At 36.5% G+C, this 20,615-nt stretch overlaps 2 protein-coding genes across 3 annotated transcripts in view; both read right to left on the bottom strand.

Moving 5' to 3' along the window:
* The window catches only part of LOC136823840 (meiotic nuclear division protein 1 homolog), a 146,317-nt gene that overhangs the window by 82,524 nt on the left and 43,178 nt on the right, over positions 1 to 20,615 (bottom strand). The gene's annotated exons all lie outside the window — the stretch shown is intronic.
* LOC136823810 (shaker-related potassium channel tsha2-like) lies at positions 5,714 to 17,086 on the bottom strand. 2 transcript variants are annotated; one of them, XM_067079983.1, is made up of 4 exons: positions 16,969 to 17,086; positions 10,706 to 11,866; positions 10,016 to 10,146; positions 5,714 to 7,556 (listed from the first exon to the last, which is right to left on the bottom strand). In XM_067079983.1, the coding sequence occupies exons 2-4, from the start codon at positions 11,850 to 11,852 to the stop codon at positions 6,915 to 6,917; spliced, it is 1,920 nt and encodes a 639-aa protein (XP_066936084.1). In that variant the 5' UTR covers positions 11,853 to 11,866; positions 16,969 to 17,086; the 3' UTR covers positions 5,714 to 6,914. The 2 variants fall into 2 exon arrangements, with proteins under 2 accessions (XP_066936084.1, XP_066936083.1); XM_067079982.1 differs by lacking the exon at positions 16,969 to 17,086 and adding an exon at positions 14,768 to 14,836.

A 20,615-nucleotide genomic window follows, 5' to 3' on the forward strand; every position in this document is an offset into this window, starting at 1 on the left:
GGGGGGGGCAGCTGGGAAAAGGACCGACGGGTATGTGCGGGTCCTAAGGGTACCTTTTCCAATATGTTTAAAATGCACTGTAAGGGTAGAAATTTCAGAAATTTTTTGAAAAATCTAAATATTTTGACCAAAAATGCTAGAATTTTGACCATTTTTTGCACGAAAGGGATCGAAAATTTGGGGAAAATGCACTCTAAGGGTATGATTTTCACTGATTTTTGCTGCACTGTAAGGGTGCAATTTTAAAAGCCAATTTTTGGCCCGCACATACCGTCAGTCCGCAAACCCAGTGCCCCCCGGGGCTCCTAGTCGACTACTTCACTGGACTCAACGTCATCAAAATTCATCAAAAAATAATGAGATGCTGTTTCTTTTGGATGTTTTTGAAGTGCAATCTTAAACCATAGAGATATAAAGAAAAACAGGAGTTGAATGTGTCGGTAAATGGTCGTTAAAGTCTTTTGATTTCTTTTACGAAATACACGCTTTTTTTTTTATAAGAATACACTTTATAAGAATGTCCATGATGAAAATGGCCAAAAAATTAAGAATATGGTAAGAATATTGCCATCATGGAATTTAGCAACTAAACCTAAGAATGCCATTTTTAATGCATTTTAACCTGTGGATTGCCAATTTCGATCTTAACCTAAGAATACCGTAAGAATATTTTTCGATGATTTTCGCCAAAAAGTTAAGAATATCCATGATGAAATGAAAAAACACCATTCTTATAAAGAAAAAAAGTGTATATGAAAAGAAAATACTAAGCTCGCCCGACAAAATACGACTTTTTTATAGTAGAACTCGAGATTTCTCTGAACATTCTTACTATCAATATTTAAGATTTCTAGCCTTCTAATATACGAAAATTAAATAAAACTTCGTCCACGAAACAGGTGTATGTTCAATTTCGTTACCCGTTGAATTTAGTTTTGAAAAGATATTTTCTCAAGCCAGAAAATGAAAAGCTCTTTATAAGCTCACACGATTTCAGATTCAATTTGCAGACATAAAGTTGCTGGAGAATTTTGGAGGAAAGTATCAAGCAATAGAGTTCACCTTAAAGAAAACATTGATCGAAAAATCTTATCATATGATGAAGGATTGCCAAGCTTACAGGCCTTTTTTTAGTCCAAATATTTTCTTACACTGATGCACGATATATGAGATATTCAACCATCTATACATTTCAACTGGCCACCATACATCATCATCATCATTGCTCGACCGCAGTCGAGACAATGGATTCCACTCGCTGGCGCCAGGAGTCGCGGTTGCGCATAGCAGTGCCCAGGTCGCTAAGATCAAGGCCTGTATCCCTGCTCACCACATCCGGAAAGGTAAGTTTTCTCGATCTCTGAGCCACACGTTTAGGTTTCCAAAGCAATAGGGAGGAAATAACCTCAGATGAGGCACGGAAACAATGACCAGCAAATTGAACGCGCTTGGCTTTAAGGAGGATAGAGATTGGTTTCAAGGAACCGTATATGGTACGTTTTGTTGGATGGTCACGCCAAGAGAGATTTTTAACCCTTCTCAGAAGTCTGGTATAGGTACCGTCTAGTGCTTTTCAAACTTTTTTGGTAAGGGACCAGGTTTCTGAACCATACATAAGAATTGGCTCAATAGTTGACTTGAAAATTTTAACTTTGAGACTAGGGTCGATGAAGGAAGATGACCAAATACTATGCAGCTTATTGCATGCACTCCAAGCTAAACCTTTACGAATTTTAAAGTCTTTTTCAGAAGAAGAGATGTAAGAACCAAGATATTTGTAGTCTTCTACCTTTCGTAGGTTTGTACCAGATATTGTTTTAATATTGTCTGATGATTCGTTAACATTAAGAGTCAAATATTCGGTTTTGGACTCATTGAGGTATAGGCCTGTACAGTTTGCAGCAGATTCAAGAGCAATTAGAAGATTTTGTGCATCCTCTAGGGTAGAGCTGATAAGTGCTATGTCGTCAGCAAAGTCTGTATCTGTTAAATGAACGGCAGGATTACGTGGACCAAGCCTACGTTGAAGAAGAAAACCGCAGCTAGATATTTTATCAACAGAAACGCGCATAAGGTAATCGACAACTAGAATAAAGAGAAATGGTGCAAGGGTATCACCCTGGAGAATACCAGCTAAAATAGAAAAAGTTGAAGTCTCACCATCAGGTGTTTGTACTGAAGATTTTGTATTAGTGTACAGAAAGTTTTATGGCATCATGATCTTTTGAGGGATGCCGTAAAGAGAGAGAATATCAAACATTAAGTCGCGATCAACCGAATCAAAGGCTTTCTTGAAATCAACAAAAATCAAAATTGCTTCAAGATTGAAGTTTCTAGCTTCCTCTAAGATTCGTCGAAGAGCAAGAACTTGGCTTAAAGTAGAACGACCACTTCGAAAACCGTTTTGATTTTTACGAAGAATGGGTTCAACATGAAGCCGTATTCTATTAAGAAGAAGCTTATTATAGATTTTTGCTGCGATTGGGAGAAGAGAGATACCACGATAGTTTGTGGCAAGACTAAAGTCTCCCTTTTTTGGTACTGGAACGATGGTCGGTTTTAACCAGTGTGTTGTACAAACTTTGTCTTCAAACGCGAGGTTGCAAAGCTTTAAAAGGATATCATGAAAATTTCTGTCCTTCCAGATAATAGGTGGTATGTTATCTGGACCGAGGGCCTTGCATGATTTTGTTGTGGAAAGGACCTTTGTCAACTCTTCCATGGAAAAAGAAAAAGTAGATATATCTAGAGGGGGAGAAATTTGCTCTCGTGGAAGAAAGTTATTTGTTGCTAACACCGGTTTTTTACCTAAAAGATTTTTAAAATGCTGTAACCAATTATCTAAGCGTTTTTTATCCGAGCCACCTTTCAGCTGGATGGACGGTTTTGAGTTCTTGCCACTTAGTTTGTGTACTACTTTCCAAGCATCGCGATGAGAATTTTTGGAAAATTGCTCAGACATGTCATTCAGCTGAGTATCAATAAAAGAAACTTGAGCCTCTAGGTAGGCCTCGTCAAGTTTAATCTTGGCAGAGGTAAGTTGCTCCTTGCGTCTCCGCGTTGGTGCTGCATTATACAAAGAGGAAGCTTTTGTTAGATTTTCTCTTGCTTTCTTGACTAAGGGACATTCTTTTGGGTCTGATTTAGCTCGTTTTTGTTTTCTTGGAAGTTGCTCTAGGGCAACTTTTTCTGTGGAATCTTTAAGACAAGAATACGCTAGCTCAAAATTATCTTTGGTAAATTCTTCGTTGAAAAGAGTAGAGAAACGGTTAAAGACCTCAATTCCAAACATGCTACAGACTTCAGGATTTGTAGAGGCTCTTTTCCAATCTATTTGTTTTAAAGGATTAGGTTTCGAAGGTTTGGAAGAGCGAAGACTAAGTTTGACCTTAGAAGATACGATGCGATGATCAGTACTCACAGTAGCAAAGGAAGAATATGCTCTTGAGTCCTGTATGCTATTACGCCATTTTTTCCGGAAAATGATATAGTCGATCTGTGCTTTATCGCCGTTTGGATATTTGAAGGTCCAGAGATGATTAGCACATTTCATGAAGGAGTTATTTGAGGAAAAAAGGTCAAATTCTTGTAGAAGATCTAAAAGGTGTTCACCGTTACGATTTGTAGCCTTGTCAAATGAAAAAGGAACATCAGGGTAGGCAAGTTTGGCATTAAAATCACCGGCTATGGAGAGAAAATTATGCCTTGGAATATGGCTAAGCAAGTTTTTAAGTGACGAATAAAACTCCTCGACATCTTCCTCGGGAGCACTGTTGTGGGGGCTATAGGCACACACTACTGAGAGAGAAGAATGATCGAGAAAAGCAGGGGCTTGACCGGTAATCAAAGGCTTATCCCTGTTAGGGACTACCAATTGATCCCGGACCCTGGAGCTGTATGAGAAATCCATTGTCTTTTCAAATTGCTAATATAGTATGTGTTGCGCAACGACTACATACCCATTTTCCCATAGGTGGGGCAGTTCTCAACTAACTTGAGAGTTTTCTCCTTAACCAAGAGTGGTTAGGCAGGTTAGGCCACCATACAAGTTCATGCTGCATAGTAAAGCTTGATCAAAAAAGTCATTTGCGTAGTTGTCATCATCGTCATCGAAATCAATTTTTTACTCATTTGTAATTAATTGGAAAAATCGTTTACACGATTTCTTTTCAAAACGTAATGGATTTTCTCCTCGTTGCGTCTTTTGTCTTAAGAGGTACCCCAAACCTACCTCGTGTAACAATGGCAATAACGAGGGGGAAGATCGATTATGTTTATAGGGTTTATAAAAGAATTTGTAAAAGTGACTTTGAGATTTTGTTTTGTTTACGCTCTGAATTGTTATCGACAAAAGGAGTGTTAATCGATTCTCCCCTACAGATGTAAACCCAACCCTGTTTCTTTATACCTTCATGATCCAAGCAACGGCAGTTGAAGTAAAAAAATATATCATCTTTATGAAAAAGCACACCAGGTGATAAAATTGCCGGCACCGAACTACGGTCTACTACTGATAAAGTGCATTATTTTGCTTCAGCAAGGGATGAAGTTTCTCTATCTAGTGTTTTATAAAAGATATCTGTGTACGTGTGAGGTACGAGCTTTTGTGAGCAAACTAAGAGCCTGGATTGTAACGTTTCAACAAAAGAAAAACCTTTTCCCCGCCGGCACACAACGTCAAAACAACGTCCATACGACATTCATAACGTCCAAATAATGTTACTTGAACGTTAAAACAACGTTGTGTGCCACCTGGGTTAAATACTTCCTCTTGCTAGACAGAGCTAAGTGGAAGTAGGAAATATCAAATAGAATCGATATCTTTTTAAGGAGGTCATCGACCCTTAGAGACCCTTTTTTGAAAAACACTGTTCTGCAAAGTTATTTAAAGTTTTTTTGGTACAAATTGATAGTATATACTGTAAATAAAAAATTCCGACAATTTTTTTCAAAATGGCACCCTGTTGCTAGGGGCTACGGCCCCGGCAACCCGGAAAAATAGAAACTTTGCGACATTTTTTCTCAAGTTAGCTTTAGAATTAGAAGTTGAAACTTGGCAGGATTGTTACTTGGATGAAACTCTATGAAATGAATGAAAACATTTTTTCTGCATAGCAACGGTTGCTATGGAAACTAGAAAATCATGTTTTCCCTAGTTACCATGGCAACGGTTGCTAAGGGAAAAACAATTTTCATCCATTTCATAGACTTTCATCCAAGGAGCAATCCTGCCAAGTTTCAACTTTTAACTCCAAACCTATCTTGAGAAAAAATGTCGCAACCGCCAATTTTCACCAAATTCGACATTTTGAGAAAACATGCGGTAAAGTTAGAAATCACTGTTCCAATAAGGAAAATAGCTTTATACGTAGTTTTCTTTTGCTAATTTAGTTGATTTACAAATACTTTAAATCATTTCAATAGAATAATTGGTTAAACTGACTCAACTGGGACATTTTGGCCGCCGATTTAAGCAATCTGAGGTGCATCCTCAAATAGCCTGCAGTTGCGCAAGAAATTGCCGCAAAACAGTTTAAAAAGGGTACAAGGAGCAAAAATTTTTGCTTTCTTCACTTCAATAATGATTTGAATCTATCCAAGAGAAAAAGACCAAAAAGTCAACTGTATTTGTCCAAATGATGCCTTGAAATTCCCAGTGTTTTGTGTAAGCTACGTCCACATATAATTTTGTACTTTCACTTTCACTTTTAAACAGTTTTTCGAAATGAACCGAAATGAACCGAAATGAACCAAAATGATCCAAAATCGTAGCAAATCATCCTCATCAAACTTCAAATACATATGCAAACATATCTCATACATGCTTACTCACTATAAATGGGTGTTTAAAAGAATCTCATAAGAATGATGGTGATGAAAATACAAAAAACAAAGAAAATTATTTACGTACCTTGTGCTTATCTTTGGAGGTTATTATGAACTCAATTCAGAATAAATCTCATATAATATTGAGAAGCATGGTTCCTTGGAGTATTAAAGACCTCTTTTAAGTAAAAATGAGCTTTAAAATGCCACTCAAAACAGGAAATAAACACATAGAAACACATAAAGCATAGAGGTTACTCTCAGTCAACCCACCTCTCAAATGATTTCAAGGGCGGTGAATATTTACAATGTTTATAACTCGATCGCGGTACGCGTAAGCGACTTTTGACCTTAGCATAAAGAATCTTTGCGACTTTAAGACGTCCCGTAAAAAATTTCAAGCAGCTTGAAGCGCTAGAAGCAGAATTATAGCTGTTTTATCTCTGGGCGGAAATACGGGCGCAAACGGGCGGAGACCAATTTCTGTCTAGGTAAGCATCTTTATAACTAAAATTTTTAACCTTCTTCTTCTTTTAATGACCTGAAACTTTGGGAAGTTGTTGTGAATAGGTTATATTTGAGTTTTAACCAAACAATGAAAATTTGACCAGAAAAAAGACAGACTGATATTATATGGGTCGATGACCTCCTTAAAGGAGGATGTATAATTAGGATTCACACAGAATAGACACTTTCATTATACAGTGCAGGTGCTTTTGCAAAATATATGTTGCGAATCTATTCCAAAATGTTGTGTTATAATCGAATTCAGCAGACTTTGACTTTAACGCAAAACAATAACCGATGAGGGAATAATTCGAAATTCCGACACAGAGTTTTTATTCGATTGCATCGTTTCACCATGCTGTCCGTTAAGAAGTTCTACTCTTCGTTTCAAAGCTCATTCCAACGTGCAACTCAATCTCAAATTTTGCCAACTCCACTATAAGACGCAGACTAGAAATTATACATCTTTGAAAAAGGGCCATTTAGTGAAATAGTACTTCATTTGAACCAAACGCTTTCTTTCTCAATCTACGATCGATTTTGTTTTCACCACGGAAAAAGTAATATTCTTCTGATGGTCATCAAATTGAAGATTCTTTATTAGGTCCTTCATTTTGCCCTCCAGCTCCAAACCAAATTGCTTCTCCCTTGTTCGCTTTAGTTATCCGATTTCCGGTTGAAAAACCCTCACTATAACCTAAAGCTGATGATGGGCGGCTTTCTAAAGTACCGGGCGTATACTCTGAAGGGTGTGTACTTGAGGGCGGTGAGTCTATGTTGATATCAGGTAAAGTCCGCATTGATACGTTTCCGTTTGATTTTAATCTGTTCATATCACCAGAATCATCGACCACCCCAACTAAACTGTGGCGGTATTCATCATCGGGCGTTGTCACACACCCGTCTGAATATTGTTCAATATCACTGTATGGGCGTTGAAATGTGAACGCTAACTTGTCTTGAATTCTTTCTTTGAATGTTTTTCGTTTGTTAGGACTGTGCGGATAAATTAGATTGGATTTTCTATCGTTATTGTTATTGTCATTATTCGGTGTATTGTTTTGTTGTTGTTCAGTACCATTCGGACAATGTCTTTTGACGCCCCCTGCAAGGATGATTGACGTATGAGTCATCATTTGGATGGATCTGCGCATGTCCGCAAATGTCTCTTCTTCTTTTTCTTTCCTGATAACTTCTGTTTCACGTGCATGACGACTTCGCTCCTTAAGAGTGAAAACAATAGATTTAGACAATAAAATTATAAAACGTTCCAGAAAAATACAAATCGGGATATACGATGCCCCGCAAAGGGAATAGACCGTAGGGGAGCTCCAAACTCGGAGATTAGCGGACAATCGGAATGTTTATAATTTTAAGATTATTACAAAATAAAATATTGGTAGGGAAGGGAAAATGATTTCAAAGGATAAGGGACCTACTTAGCTCAAAGAAAGCTGAATTTCGGTTGGATTGAATTCTTTACTTTTGTCAATTGCTATAGTGTTATATTCAAGATGAGAAATTTCATCAAAGTTCGGGGAAAGTAACGGAAGGAATCAAACTAATCACTCGGCTCCTTCGAGAAAAAAAATATCGCATCGTATCCTCAACATGGGCCATTCATTCCTAACGGAACTTTTGAATAATTTTTCCTCGGGGGAGGCGCATTGTTTCAAATTTATCAATAACAAACAAAGTTAATACTTTCTCCCTCTCTTAACTGGAGCGATATGGGGATAATGTCAAATGTTGATTTATTTTCTTAGTGAGAGGTTTTTACTCTTTTTAGGATTATTTCTTATATTTGAATCTTATCGGAAATTCATACAGCGATAAATATTATTTTTCTCAAAAGATTTAAAGTCATTCAAAGTTTTAGACTTCAAAATAGAAGAATATCAGAGTGAGAGTTTTGGAACCAATAATTTAAAAATAAATATTTTTAAAGAAGCAAAGGAAAACCGCACAAAAAAATAAATTAATCACGAAATCCGAAATATGGGAAGTTCATTGGAAATTGGAGAGTGTGATTGAAAGATATTCTTAAATGTTTTTGTTTTTAGAAAATTGTGGTTTTTAAATTTGCAATACCTCAGTTTTGATAGAATATTTTATTTCATTCTCTATTTTTTTCAATTTTTCAGTAAAACTGCGAAAATTAATAAAAGTACACAAGCTCAAAAAAGGCTTTATAAATTATTAACCCACATTAACTTTTATAAATAACCCCCTGTCTGAGCTATGAAAATCCAAGCAAACCTTATGAATCTAGATATCCGCGACGGGGGTTATGCTATTTTCTTCCTTTTATATTCATTTAGTATATTCTCACTAAATGGATTGAACAAGATTCCTCATTATTAGAAAGCGAAATTCATCAAATTGATGAATCAGAAAAAGTTGAAAAACATGAACCTATACAAAAATTCACAATCTGTTAAGTAGATTACCACAAGATCAAAAACTTGAAGATTTTATGCTGCGATTTGCCTTTGCACTTAGAAAAACATTCTTCCATATTTGAGGAAACTTCCAGCACTTATTATACTCCTTATCGAAACACTGATGGGGTTGTCCGCTAAATAGATCACGAAAACCCGGGAGAGGGGACACTCAAGGTAAATGACCTGCCATAGGGTATATTTTCCAAGGTTCCCAAAGTGCACTGTAAGGGCCGAAATCAGCTAAAATGAGAAAACTGCATACTAAGGGTGTAAAATTTGGAGAATTTGACCCTATATTTTGTCTGAAAATGTTAAAAAATTTTCAAGAAAATGCACTGTCAGGGCCGATTTTTTGCCTAAACTTTCTCTGCACTATAAGGTTCCGATTTTAAAGGCCTAATTTTGGGCCGCAAGTATGGTCGTTTTTGAAAACGAGTGCCCCGGGCCCGAAAATCGCTCGCAGATTGTCTTATCACCATTACAGTTTAAATACTCAGACCGCTTTGCTTTCTATGGAATACCCCTGTCTCTTTTTTACATGGGAACTTTTTTCACACCGGGATTATAATGGCTATCAAATGCCAGTTAGGGATATAAAATTTGTTATTACTTGGGATGATTTTGTCCTCAATACTTTTCTATTGGGATGTGATTACCATGGAGTTTACTGAAGGGGAAGAGAGTGTAGGTATCTTTTCCACCGGGTGATTTCCAGTAGAGAGAGAATCAAGTTGGATCTGTCAAACATGTGATACGTCTCCATAGTACGTATAAAATACCCTGGTCTGGAAGTTTATTGTTTTAATTTTTTGTTAGATTTTTCCTTTGTTAATATCAAACGATAAAAATCGATTTGCTCAGTTTTTAATCACGTTACCAAGTACTCCTTTTGGAACCTGTTTAAGATTGATCAAAAAGTGAGCAAAACAAACTAATTCCTCAACGCAAGTTCAAGTAGCAAACAATGGAAAGAAACAAAAGGCTTCCAGACCGGGGTTCTATATACGGACTATAATGTTTCTTATGCCAAATCGAGCCTTAGATTTTTCCTCTTGGTCTTCGTGTAAAACAGGGTAACTTACTAGAGTATCAGAGTATAATATCTCTCGAAGTTACCAACGTGGGCGAGTGTTTGGATAAATTGTACCCACCGGGTGATTTTCAGTGGAGAAAGTATCAAGTTGGATCTGTCAAAATGTGATACTCTATTCATGGTCGTGTAAACCAGGGTGACTTACCTGTTTATAATATCTTTCGAAGTTACCAACGATAACTGGTACAGGCAACGCAATAACCAAGACACCGGATATCGCACATAATGTACCAACCATTTGTCCAATCAATGTCTTCGGCGTTAAATCACCATAACCTGAAAGAAGCGTTGATTTTATCAGAATTTATTCACTTCACTGACAGCAAAAAGCAAAACGAGATAGGTAAAGAATCCCCCGGTAAAATCCCGTATTAGTGCATTTTCAGAATGTTTTATCCTTTCAAAATATTGAAACTTTCCCTATCTGATACCGAAATACTTATTCTCAAAAATTCAAACTTCCTTTTAGTCACTTCAGGAAATTTATCGAGGTCTAAAACATTATGTTGCTTGTACCTTGTACCAGCCCTTGGGATGAAATACATCGCTTGGATGTCAGATTCAAATATGAAAGATGAGCTTCAAATCAGAGTTTCAAATTAAATCATTCGATGCAAGCTCCATTTTACAACCTCCCCTTAACTCGACTGCTCAGAGAATACGCGAACTCGTTCGTTTTATGGAGAGTTGAGATAAAGGCTATAGGAAGTTGCTAATAAAGTGATGACGAGCCTAATCGACAAAAAGTGTATTAAATTTACGGAAAACTTAAGCTCTAGAGATTCTTTTGTCGGCCTCCTGTAGCATTCAATATGTTTGAAAATAGGCTACTTACCAACGGTAGTCATGGTAATAACAGCCCACCAAAAACTGTGAGGTATACTTCGAAACTTGTTGTCAGGGTGACCACCTGCAGACTCAGCAAAGTATACTGCACTAGCAAAAAGGATAATAGCTATGGCAAGAAACAACACCAACATAATCAGTTCTTGAAAACTAGCTTTGATGGTGTTTGCTAATATATGAAGTCCTCGTGAATGGCGAGTTAATTTGAAGATTCGTATAACTCGAATAACTCGAATAACTCGCAGAACGGCGAGTGAGTTATCTGATGCATGACCAATAAGTTCGCTTATATAGAAAGGTAGGATGGAAATCAAGTCTATGAGATTAACAGCTGATTTCATGAAGTCTAATTTGTTTGGGGCTGCTACGAAACGAATCACAAATTCAAGTGTAAACCAGGCGTTACAAACGACATTTAGTAAATACCAGGTCGATGACATGTGTTTTCCTTCTTGATGGTCTGGATTCAATGCGGGTACAGTTTCTAAACAAAAGACCGTTATTGAGAGTAGAATGATTGATATTGAAAAAACAGCTAAAATTCTTGCACTCGGTGATGAATTCGGTTTTTCGAATAAGATCCAGATTTTTGCTAATGTTACATTCTTTGGTACAAGAAATTCAGTACTGCTCATAATACTATCAACATCATTCGTCTTTTGATCAAAAAGTTCGAAAAATAAGAGTTCTTGTGCGAAGGTTTTTTCTGACACTCCAGTCGGGCATTCAATCTCGTCTCCGTGTGTTTGATAATAGTGTAAGACACCACTGAATGCTTTGCGGTTTCGATCGAAGAAGTATTCTTTGTTTTCTTGGTTGTAAAAGTTTTTCCTCTTCATCGGATCACCCAGTAAGCTGGACGGGAAACGTTGCAATGTTGTTAGGTAAGTTTGGTAACGTCTACCTGATACATTTATAGTAATGATGTTACTGTTATCATTTTGTGCTTGCGCGGCGAACTTGACACGATGACTTGGTGACGTATTTGACGAAGCTGCCGTTGCGTTGTTGACACGAGCAATGCGCTCCAAGCATTCTCGCGATAACGCGCTCCGCGGATCTTGTGGGAAGAGAGACGGAGCCGACATGTTCCTTTTATTGAAACTAGAAACTGCTCCCCCAATTGAGATTGACATTTTCGCCTCTTCCCCTAAAAAACAAAAAAAAAATTATTTTCAAAATAAAGAACAATGGAGGAAAATATCATTTACATAATATAGGGAGAAAAAATTTGATTCAAAAAATATGATTTTTCATTATTTTCTTTTCATTGAGCTTGAATCAAAAAAGAATTAACGTACTGTACACACACAGTTTGAGGGTCCCAAACAGATTTAAGGGATTAAAAATCAAACTTTCTCTTTCTACTACTGTGCCCCTGACAAAAAAGAAGAACTGAAAAAAATGTTCTTCCATAAAATAAAAGCAAAATCATTTCTTCCAAACTATGGACGATTGTAAACCCCTTTTATTGCGAATAATAATATGTATTTGTAAAATATTGAATTAGAAGGGATAATTTTCCTTTATGTTTAGAATGGAGTATAAAATCCTTAAATGAAGGTACTATGAGGGGACTAGGTTTAATTATCAACAAAAAATTCTGAAAGTGAAGGGATATTTTTTCTCTCTTTTATATCCTTCAGAATTAAGGGAACATAAATTTGAACCACTTTGAATTAGACTTCCAACGTATTTTCAATCTAAATTCTGAACGGGAGTTTCTTGTTTATTCTTATAGAAGATTGGGAAGGGAGTCTGTACCAGAGTTTCCTTCAGGGTTTACAATTTTTTATAAGAACTAGTAAATTTTGGAGGCTCTGCTGATCTTTTCTTTTTCTCTCGTGATTCTCAGACCTAAATGCTCTCTTTTTTCGTATGCCTAGTATTAGTATTAGTCCCTATTAGCGTAAAAGGGGCATGATTTCAGCATTTTTATAGTCGTTTCTCAAATCAAAGACTACGATTGTTTTTAAGTTTTAGCGAAAATTGAGAGTCGTGTTTTTTCTAAATTGTTCTTATAAAAAAGCGTGTACACCATTCGAAAGGAGAAGGAGAAATATCAAGAAATAAAACCACACTTTCTTTGCTTTAAAAATATTTTGAATGAAATATTCCGTTTAAAACATCACATATAAAATATTAGAAATCTTTTTCTTTCATATTATTTCAATTTCAATTTTTATAAAATAATACTCCATGGTTTTCTTAGTAAAATAATAAATTAAGGGATATTTTTGAGCCCAAATTGCACAATAGAAGAATAGTCAATTATAATCCTAGACTAAATATCAGCTCTGGAATGACTCTATGTAAAATGACCTAACTTTTAATCTTCAATGACTAGAGATTTGAAAAAGTGCGATATTAAACGCCGATTTATAAGCGCTTGAACATCGTCGAATATATTATCCGAAGGCGATCCGGCTCACGCTAAAGCTCTGAGTATTTGTGTTAAACGGAGAGAAGGATAATAGTTGTCCAATGGTGGCACACAACGTTGTTTCAACGGCCATCTAATATTCACAACGTTAGATGAACGTTGAAACAACGTTGTGTGCCAACTGGGATTTGTCCATTGGTGTATCAGCATTCCCCGTGGGGTATTATCTGACGCTGTCAGGTGAAATTTCGTCATCAAATTATTGAAAATTTTCAGAGCTTCAGCGTGTCGGGAGGATATCAAATGTAAATGGAGAAAAAACTTGTCAATCCGCCATACCTCAAAGTATCATAGAACAGTCACAAGACAGGATTATGTCAGAACTTCCTTGCCACCCCTGTATCAGTGATCTGGTAATGAAACTGTTGTTAACAGCCTAAAACATGGTTTTGAGGCTGAATAGTCTTAAGTATTTTCAAAATTTAGGATGGAAATGATGACGATTTTGAGGCGCCTTTCTAGTTGGTAGTGGCCCTGTTTGGTACTGTGTCACTTGAAGATCTTTCTCGGCTTATTTTGAGTCTTTACAATAAATGGGGCTTTGCAGAATACAGTGAACTCTCGCTTATTCTAATCTTTCTATAGTTCGAACTTGTTTTCAGTTCCTGTCAAGGAGAAACCCTCTTAAAATACTTTCTATAATCCGAATCTCTCTGTTATCCGAACAAGTAAGATTCCCCCGCTCTAGTTTGAATTAGCGAGATTCGACTTTAAATTATTTATAAAAATTTTTGAAAATTGAATTGGTTTTGTTCATTTTGATTTAAATTAGAAGTTTTACAGATTTTCTATTTTGTCAAGAAATTTTCGCTAACAATAATCTTTCACGGATTTCCCTTTTCAAAGACATTTACTTTCGCGAAAAGGGCTGAAATTTGTGAAAATCGAGAAATTTTCTGGTACCAATATGTTCCCCTATAGACCTTTGACACTTAAAGTTGTCCGCCCTCCAACACTTGGTGAAATGGGCGTATGGAAAAGTGGTAGTCGGTTTCGGCCTTATTGTCGGTTTAGGAATTGTTTTTCTCGTCTTATCAGTAAAAAATTTAAATTCGTGCGTTTATCGGTGAACGGAAAATATAACGGTGTCGGTGAGCTGAGTTTCGGGGACAGTTATCCTAGGGGGTAATTGTCCCGGGATAACTGTCCGCGGGGCAATCGTCTCGGGGGAGGGGCAACTTTCCGAGTGATAATTATCCCAGAGTGCAACTTTGTCCTGTCATGCTGGCGTCGGTATTATCAAAAAACAATTATTTCATCAGTTGTCAACGAGGCCATAGATATTTTCATTAAAAATGTCAATTTATATTTGGTTCCAACCGGTCAAATTGAATGTTTTTTTTTGAAGAGTCCCCTCTCCCCTCATAAACAAAAAATACCGAATAAATGAAATAAAACAGCCGTAATGCATGACTGCTGCAAACTCCGGTAATTGTCATGGGTCAGTCTTTCTTAATATATCTAACATAAAGCTTAGAAGAGTAGTAAGTGCGAGTGCGAGTGCGAGTGCGAGTGCAAACGCAAAAGAAATCGGGAAATCAAACCAGAAAGATCGGGAAATCGAAGCCGACTATCGCGATTGATCGGATTTACAAAAAAAAAGAGTACCAAGATGTGTGTATAACTTCGGTGAAAGAAAATTGTCATCAAAATATTGACTCTCCATATTCTTCATTGCATTTGTTGCTTCATTTAAACTCCCTTCAAAACCTTCCTTCATTCATTCATTGAAAAAGGGGATCAGTTTTAAGTTACTTTTTAATAATCTCTGAAAACACTTAATATTTTTATATATTTACATCAATTCATACTGGTAAGGGGTCAAATAAAAATTTCTTATCCTTAAAAATCGTTTATACCACCAAGAGGGTCCTAATGAGAAGGAGAGGCTATTAAACTAAATCAACATAAATTTTTTCTTCTTTTTCTATAAATATTTTTTTCATTAATCTGCAGGACGTTTATTGATGGAGAATAAACTAACCGAGTTTAATGAGAGTTTTATACCAACATTCTAACATCTGATCTCATCGGCTAGAATTAACTCTAAAAAACCCTAACCTAGCAAGAAAGAGCCGTTTTAGTGATTGATTATTAAAGTAAGTCTTCTTCGTATACAAGTGATCGATTCAAATACGCCGCAAACCGTGGAACTAATTTCACGATTCAAGTAAAAGGAAAAGCGGGTCTGAAATGTGCGAAAAGGGTACACTCGCTTATACAAACTGACAATGTTTGTGAAATACCTCCCTCTCAGCGGCACACCCCTCGTCACGTCATCACCCCAATTCTTTTCTCTCGTCAAGAAAAAGAAAATCGCTGAAACCTGTTCGTCACAAAAAAAAAGTGAAAAAGAGCCCATATAGAGTAGTAAACGTCTGCCTTTCCTTGGACACTGGAACGCAGGAATAGGGCTTATAAAGAGTTCTTATAAAAAATAAATTGCAGCGGGAGAGGGGTTTGTATTCAGCGAACGTAGTGAGCGCTTTTCAACCTTTAAATGCAGCGAAATACAATGACGTGGTTTACTAGTCTACCCAAATCACGCCATAACGCGTAATGTTTTCCACGCCAAAGTCTTGATAACGCCATCACGTTAAAAAGATTTGCAACTACGCCATCACGCTAGAAAAAAGCCCCAATCATGCAATCAATCAAACTTCCGTCAGATAGCCTTATAAAAAATCTATTGAAGTGCAGAATGAAATGTCCCTCAAATGACATGAAGTTTTGTTGGGAATCTGAAAATAGTATGTAACGAATTTGCACAAATTCATTCCTTTGTACGACTTGCAATCCCATCCTCCTTTGAGTTAATTGAACTTATAACCCGGGGGGCAGTCAGGCAAATTGACCGACGGGTATGTGCGGCGGTTAAGGGTATGTTTTTCAAAATATCAGAAATGCACTGTAAGGGTGGACTTTTGATAAATGCACTGTAAGGGTGGAAATTTCAGCAAATCTGGGAAAAATTGCAAATTTTTGCTCCAAAATGTTGATTTTTTTTGCTCTAAAAGAGTTTAAAATTTGAAAAAATGCACTGTAAGGGTATGAATTTCACCGATTTTTTTCTGCACTGTAAGGGTGCGATTCTAAAAGCCAATTTTTTCGCCGCACATATCGTCAGTTGGTAAACCCACTGCCCCCCCCCCCCCCCCCCCCCCCCCCCCCCCCCCCCCCCCCCCCCCCCCCCCCCCCCCCCCCCCCGGGACTTACAATATCAAAAGAAAAGGTATGTAATAGCTTTCACGTTTTTCCAATCATTTTGAAATGAACTATAGGATTGAGACCATTGAGTTTAAAGCCCAAAGGGCTAGAGTTCAGGCAAGAAAAAGTGAAGCCTTAAAAAATGCGCCGCATTTTTGACGACAGATTGAATCTTGCAATTCCTTTGTTTACAATTGATATTTTTTTCGAAATTTAGCGGTAAATTTTAGTTTCAATCTGTCATTTGTGTAAAAACCAGGCGAGCCGCTCAAGGCCGCGCAACTTTGGTAGGATTTGTTGGCTTCAAATCCTACCAAGGAGATTGACTTCTAGCCCTTCGGGCTTATACTTCATTGATCGAGACTCCCAAATTTTAGTTAAAATAATTATAAAGTATGCAGGAGCGCTATTCGCTTGGTTTCTTTTAGAGGCAGTCTAAAAATGCAGTGTGTCGAGAACAAATTTTCCTAATGTTTCTCAACCATCTGGCCAATGGTTTCTGGAGTTCTTGCAAATAACGTTAAAAAGAGCATAAAATTCTGATGAGTAGTCTCTAGGGGTCGTTAGGAAAATCATAATTTGATAACAGAAAACAAACTCACTTTTGAAAGCTCTTGAGATGTCTTGAAAATCAGTAGCAGTTTACGTCTAAATCAAATCAAGTCTAATTTGAACCCTCGCTGATTTCAAATCTGCAAATTTCAATATTCGAAAAGAAGAAAAAATCAAAAAAACTATAATACATATTGATCCAAAAAATATCGGAGCGCTGGGAGACATTAAAAGGTTTTCTCTACACTTAAATCAAACCTTATCCCGTTCTTTTTTTCAAAATAACGGAATAGCTCAGTTATACGTACACACAACACAAAAAAATTCGATTGAATTCTCCTTGAAAAAAAACATAGTATGATTTACCCGGATTTTTCTTACACATTTTTTATAAGAACAAACTATATAAGAAAATAAGGCGTCGATTGCCAAAATGCTAAGAACAACTTTAAAGAACATTTTAAAGCTTTGTTAACTCTAAAACATCCGATTTCTTAGAAAAATGGAAAAGTTGCTCACAAAATGGCGAAAATAAGAACACGTTAAGAACATTTTTAGGCATAAATCTTGAATGTTCTTATAGAAATAACGTATCCTTTTGTATTTACTTTTTTGTTTGAACCCTCTCATTGCATTACCCCTTACCGTGCGATTAAATGATTTTATTTCCGCGGGATTTTGTGTTCTTTAATTTTCTCTCTTGCTTTTTTTTAGTTTCTTGTTTTCTTTTTCAAGTTTCAGCTCAGTTTTTTGTTGTGAAAAGCACTAAAATCTTCGGTTTGGAAGAGTTTCTTCTTCATTTAACTGTAAGAAAATTTTGGTAATTGTAAAAAAAACACGATAATCTCGTGGAAATGCAAAAATTTAAACTAAACTTTTATTTATGGCGTACTTCTTGAGTAACCCATATGTAACTCATAATACTCATTTATGAAAATTTAAGGGTGAATTTCTACAAAATTTGAACCCTCTTTTTGAAGTAGTTCTAATGGTCTTATGGTCTATAATCGAGAGTTTTTCCCAAAAACAATTTTTATCCAGCATTGTTAATAACAATGTAACTTTCATCTTGAAAATCCGTATTTTCGATTTTCTTTTTAATTCCATTTGTTCTTGACTCAATTAGTATTGTTTCCAATCTCTTTCCAGCTGACACACAACGTTGTTTCAACGTTCATCTAACGTTATATGGACGTTGTGAACGTTAGATAAACGTTAGAACAACGTTGTGTGCCAGCTGGGTGCTCAGTTTAACATGGTGAAATTTGGACACTAAACTAATGTGAAGTTCCTAATTTATAGCAAATTATCTCAACATCTATACTTTCCTACAGGAAATTGAAATTTTCTATAAAAATTGAAAATTAGTATTAAAATTGATATAAATATATAGTAAAATAATATGAAAATGATACGACTAATGAAAGCGCAGGAGCCGTAGCTAATAGCAACGCAGATTACAAACAACAAAGTAAAAAGCACTTTTTTAGCGAAGATGTATCAGGATTAGTGGATAAACGTTTTTTGCGTCCCAAACCATTAACCCTATATATTTTCACCAACTTTTCTAAACCCTTATAGTCACATCCTTTGTGCAAACCCTCGTTGCCACACGCAACCAGCCTGTTTTTTAGAGGTAGTGTTCTTATCTCAATCCTATCCTGTTAGGCGTTTATGTTTCAGAGAAAAAACCATTATGTATTCATTCATTCATTCATTCATTCACTGTACAATGGCGAATATTTCTTGTTCGTTTGACTACCCATCCATAACCACGATATCGGTGTCTCTCGTAATAAGGTTCAACTACATAATGGCAATTCGTAACGGTCTCACTTTCATTTTCTGTTGAATCGTGTATATAAGCTTTATTCGTGTCTCGTAAGTTGCTTCTTGGGTCACGTAAAAATGGGATAAAATCTCGTAAATATGACTTTGTTTCTTGAAACTTAATCTTCGAATCTTGTATATTATTCTTTGGGTCTCGTAAATCAATCTTTTTTTCTCGTAAACTGGTGTTTTCGTCTTGTAATCCGTTTTTGAGCTGTCGAAAATATTCATTTGCATCTAGTAAACCTTCTTCCAGATTATGGTCTAAGAGTGCTTCCTCAGCACGATATCGTCTTTCTCTCCTCTCGAGTAGCTCATCCAAATTTTGAAATGCTGACTCAGCAAAACAGAAAAAGTGCAATAAACAGTATTCTATGAACAGGTAACTAAACATCCTGAAAAAAAATGAAATAATTATTTATTTATTAGTATCTATCGATTTTAAAATTTTTAGGCGAATCGCTCTTGACTCTACCAAGGAATGTGAATGTCCTCAAACATACACTCCCTCCTCACAGACTCACTGGGAACCCATTCCACTGGAAGAATTGAAAAATATCGTCCCTGGTGGAAAATTATACTCTAATTTCCCGTTGAAAATAACCAGATAAACAAATCCTCATAGCAAAATATTGTGCCATTTTTTCAACCCCCACTGAATTTTCTGGCTAGATAAGAATGGAATTTAAATCCCCAGCCATAAAAACATGGGAATATCAATCCCCATCTAATTTGGTCCGTTCTTTTTACCCCCACTGGCTTAAAAAGATTCCACCGGGTCTATGAGAAGGGGGTGTAAACATCTGAATCTGCCAATGTAACCTGGGGGGCACTGGGTTTGCGGACTGACGGTATATGCGGGCCAAAAATTGGCTTTTAAAATTGCACCCTTACAGTGTAGCAAAAATCAGTGAAAATCATACCCTTAGAGTGCATCTTCCCCCAAATTTTTTATACCTTTCGTGCAAAAAATGGTCAAATTCTAGCATTTTTGGTCAAAATATCTAGATTTTTCAAAAAATTTCTGAAATTTTTACCCTTACAGTGCATGTCTAGTTTTTCCGACCCTTACAGTGCATTTTAAACATATTGGAAAAGGTACCCTTAGGACCTGAACATACCCGTCGGTCCTTTTGCCCAGCTGCCCCCCCCCCCGGAAATGTAATGACCTCAACCCTAGTAAACGTGAACTATTGTTTTTGGTAAGGGAAGTGTTGTATTGATAGATGTATTATGTATATATGTCTTCGGCTATCACTCAGGGTGAATTACTATTTACTTACTGTTAATACGCCACTTTATATTATCAAATCATAAGCAACACTTGCCTCATTGCCAGGCTTATTATCCAGCTTGAGCCTTAAAACACCCCCTTTCTCACAGACCCACTGGGACCCCTTCTCACTGGAAAACTAGCCAAATTATTTTCTCCAGTAGAAAATTATCCGCCCACTTTGTCCCCACTAGAAATAATGAAATAAATCAATCCTAACTGCAAAATATTTACTATTTTTCCATCCCAACTGAATCTTCTGACTTGAAAACAAAAGAATTGAAATCCCCAGCCATAAAAAATTATGGGAATATCAATCCACATCAAGTGTCAGTCCGTTATTTTCATCCCCACTGGCTGAAAAACCATACCAGGTCTGTGAGAAGGGGAAGTCTTAAACGATACCTTCGAAATAAAATTATCGAAACTGTTGGTTATACACACAAGACAGGTTTTAATGGCTACGCAAATGCCAAGTGATATCACTCTTGTCTATATACAGTGAAGTATCTTTAACTCGAATCTCCATAACTCGAAAACCTCCTTTACTCGAAAAAGTACACCTTTAGTTAAAAATGCCATATCTCGAAGTTT

The sequence above is a fragment of the Clytia hemisphaerica genome, unplaced genomic scaffold, assembly GCF_902728285.1.
Source record: "Clytia hemisphaerica strain Z4C2 unplaced genomic scaffold, Clytia hemisphaerica genome assembly, whole genome shotgun sequence".
NCBI lineage: Eukaryota > Metazoa > Cnidaria > Hydrozoa > Leptothecata > Clytiidae > Clytia > Clytia hemisphaerica.

Excerpts from the sequence above, each read along its gene's own strand:
- LOC136823810 (XM_067079982.1), bottom strand. The coding sequence starts at position 14,834 with ATGAAGAATATGGAGAGTCAATATTTTGATGACAATTTTCTTTCACCG. Across the intron at positions 11,867-14,767 it reads GAAGTTATACACACATCTTG|GGGAAGAGGCGAAAATGTCA; the intron begins GTACTCTTTTTT and ends TTTGTTTTTTAG. Across the intron at positions 10,147-10,705 it reads TATTACCATGACTACCGTTG|GTTATGGTGATTTAACGCCG; the intron begins GTAAGTAGCCTA and ends CGCTTCTTTCAG.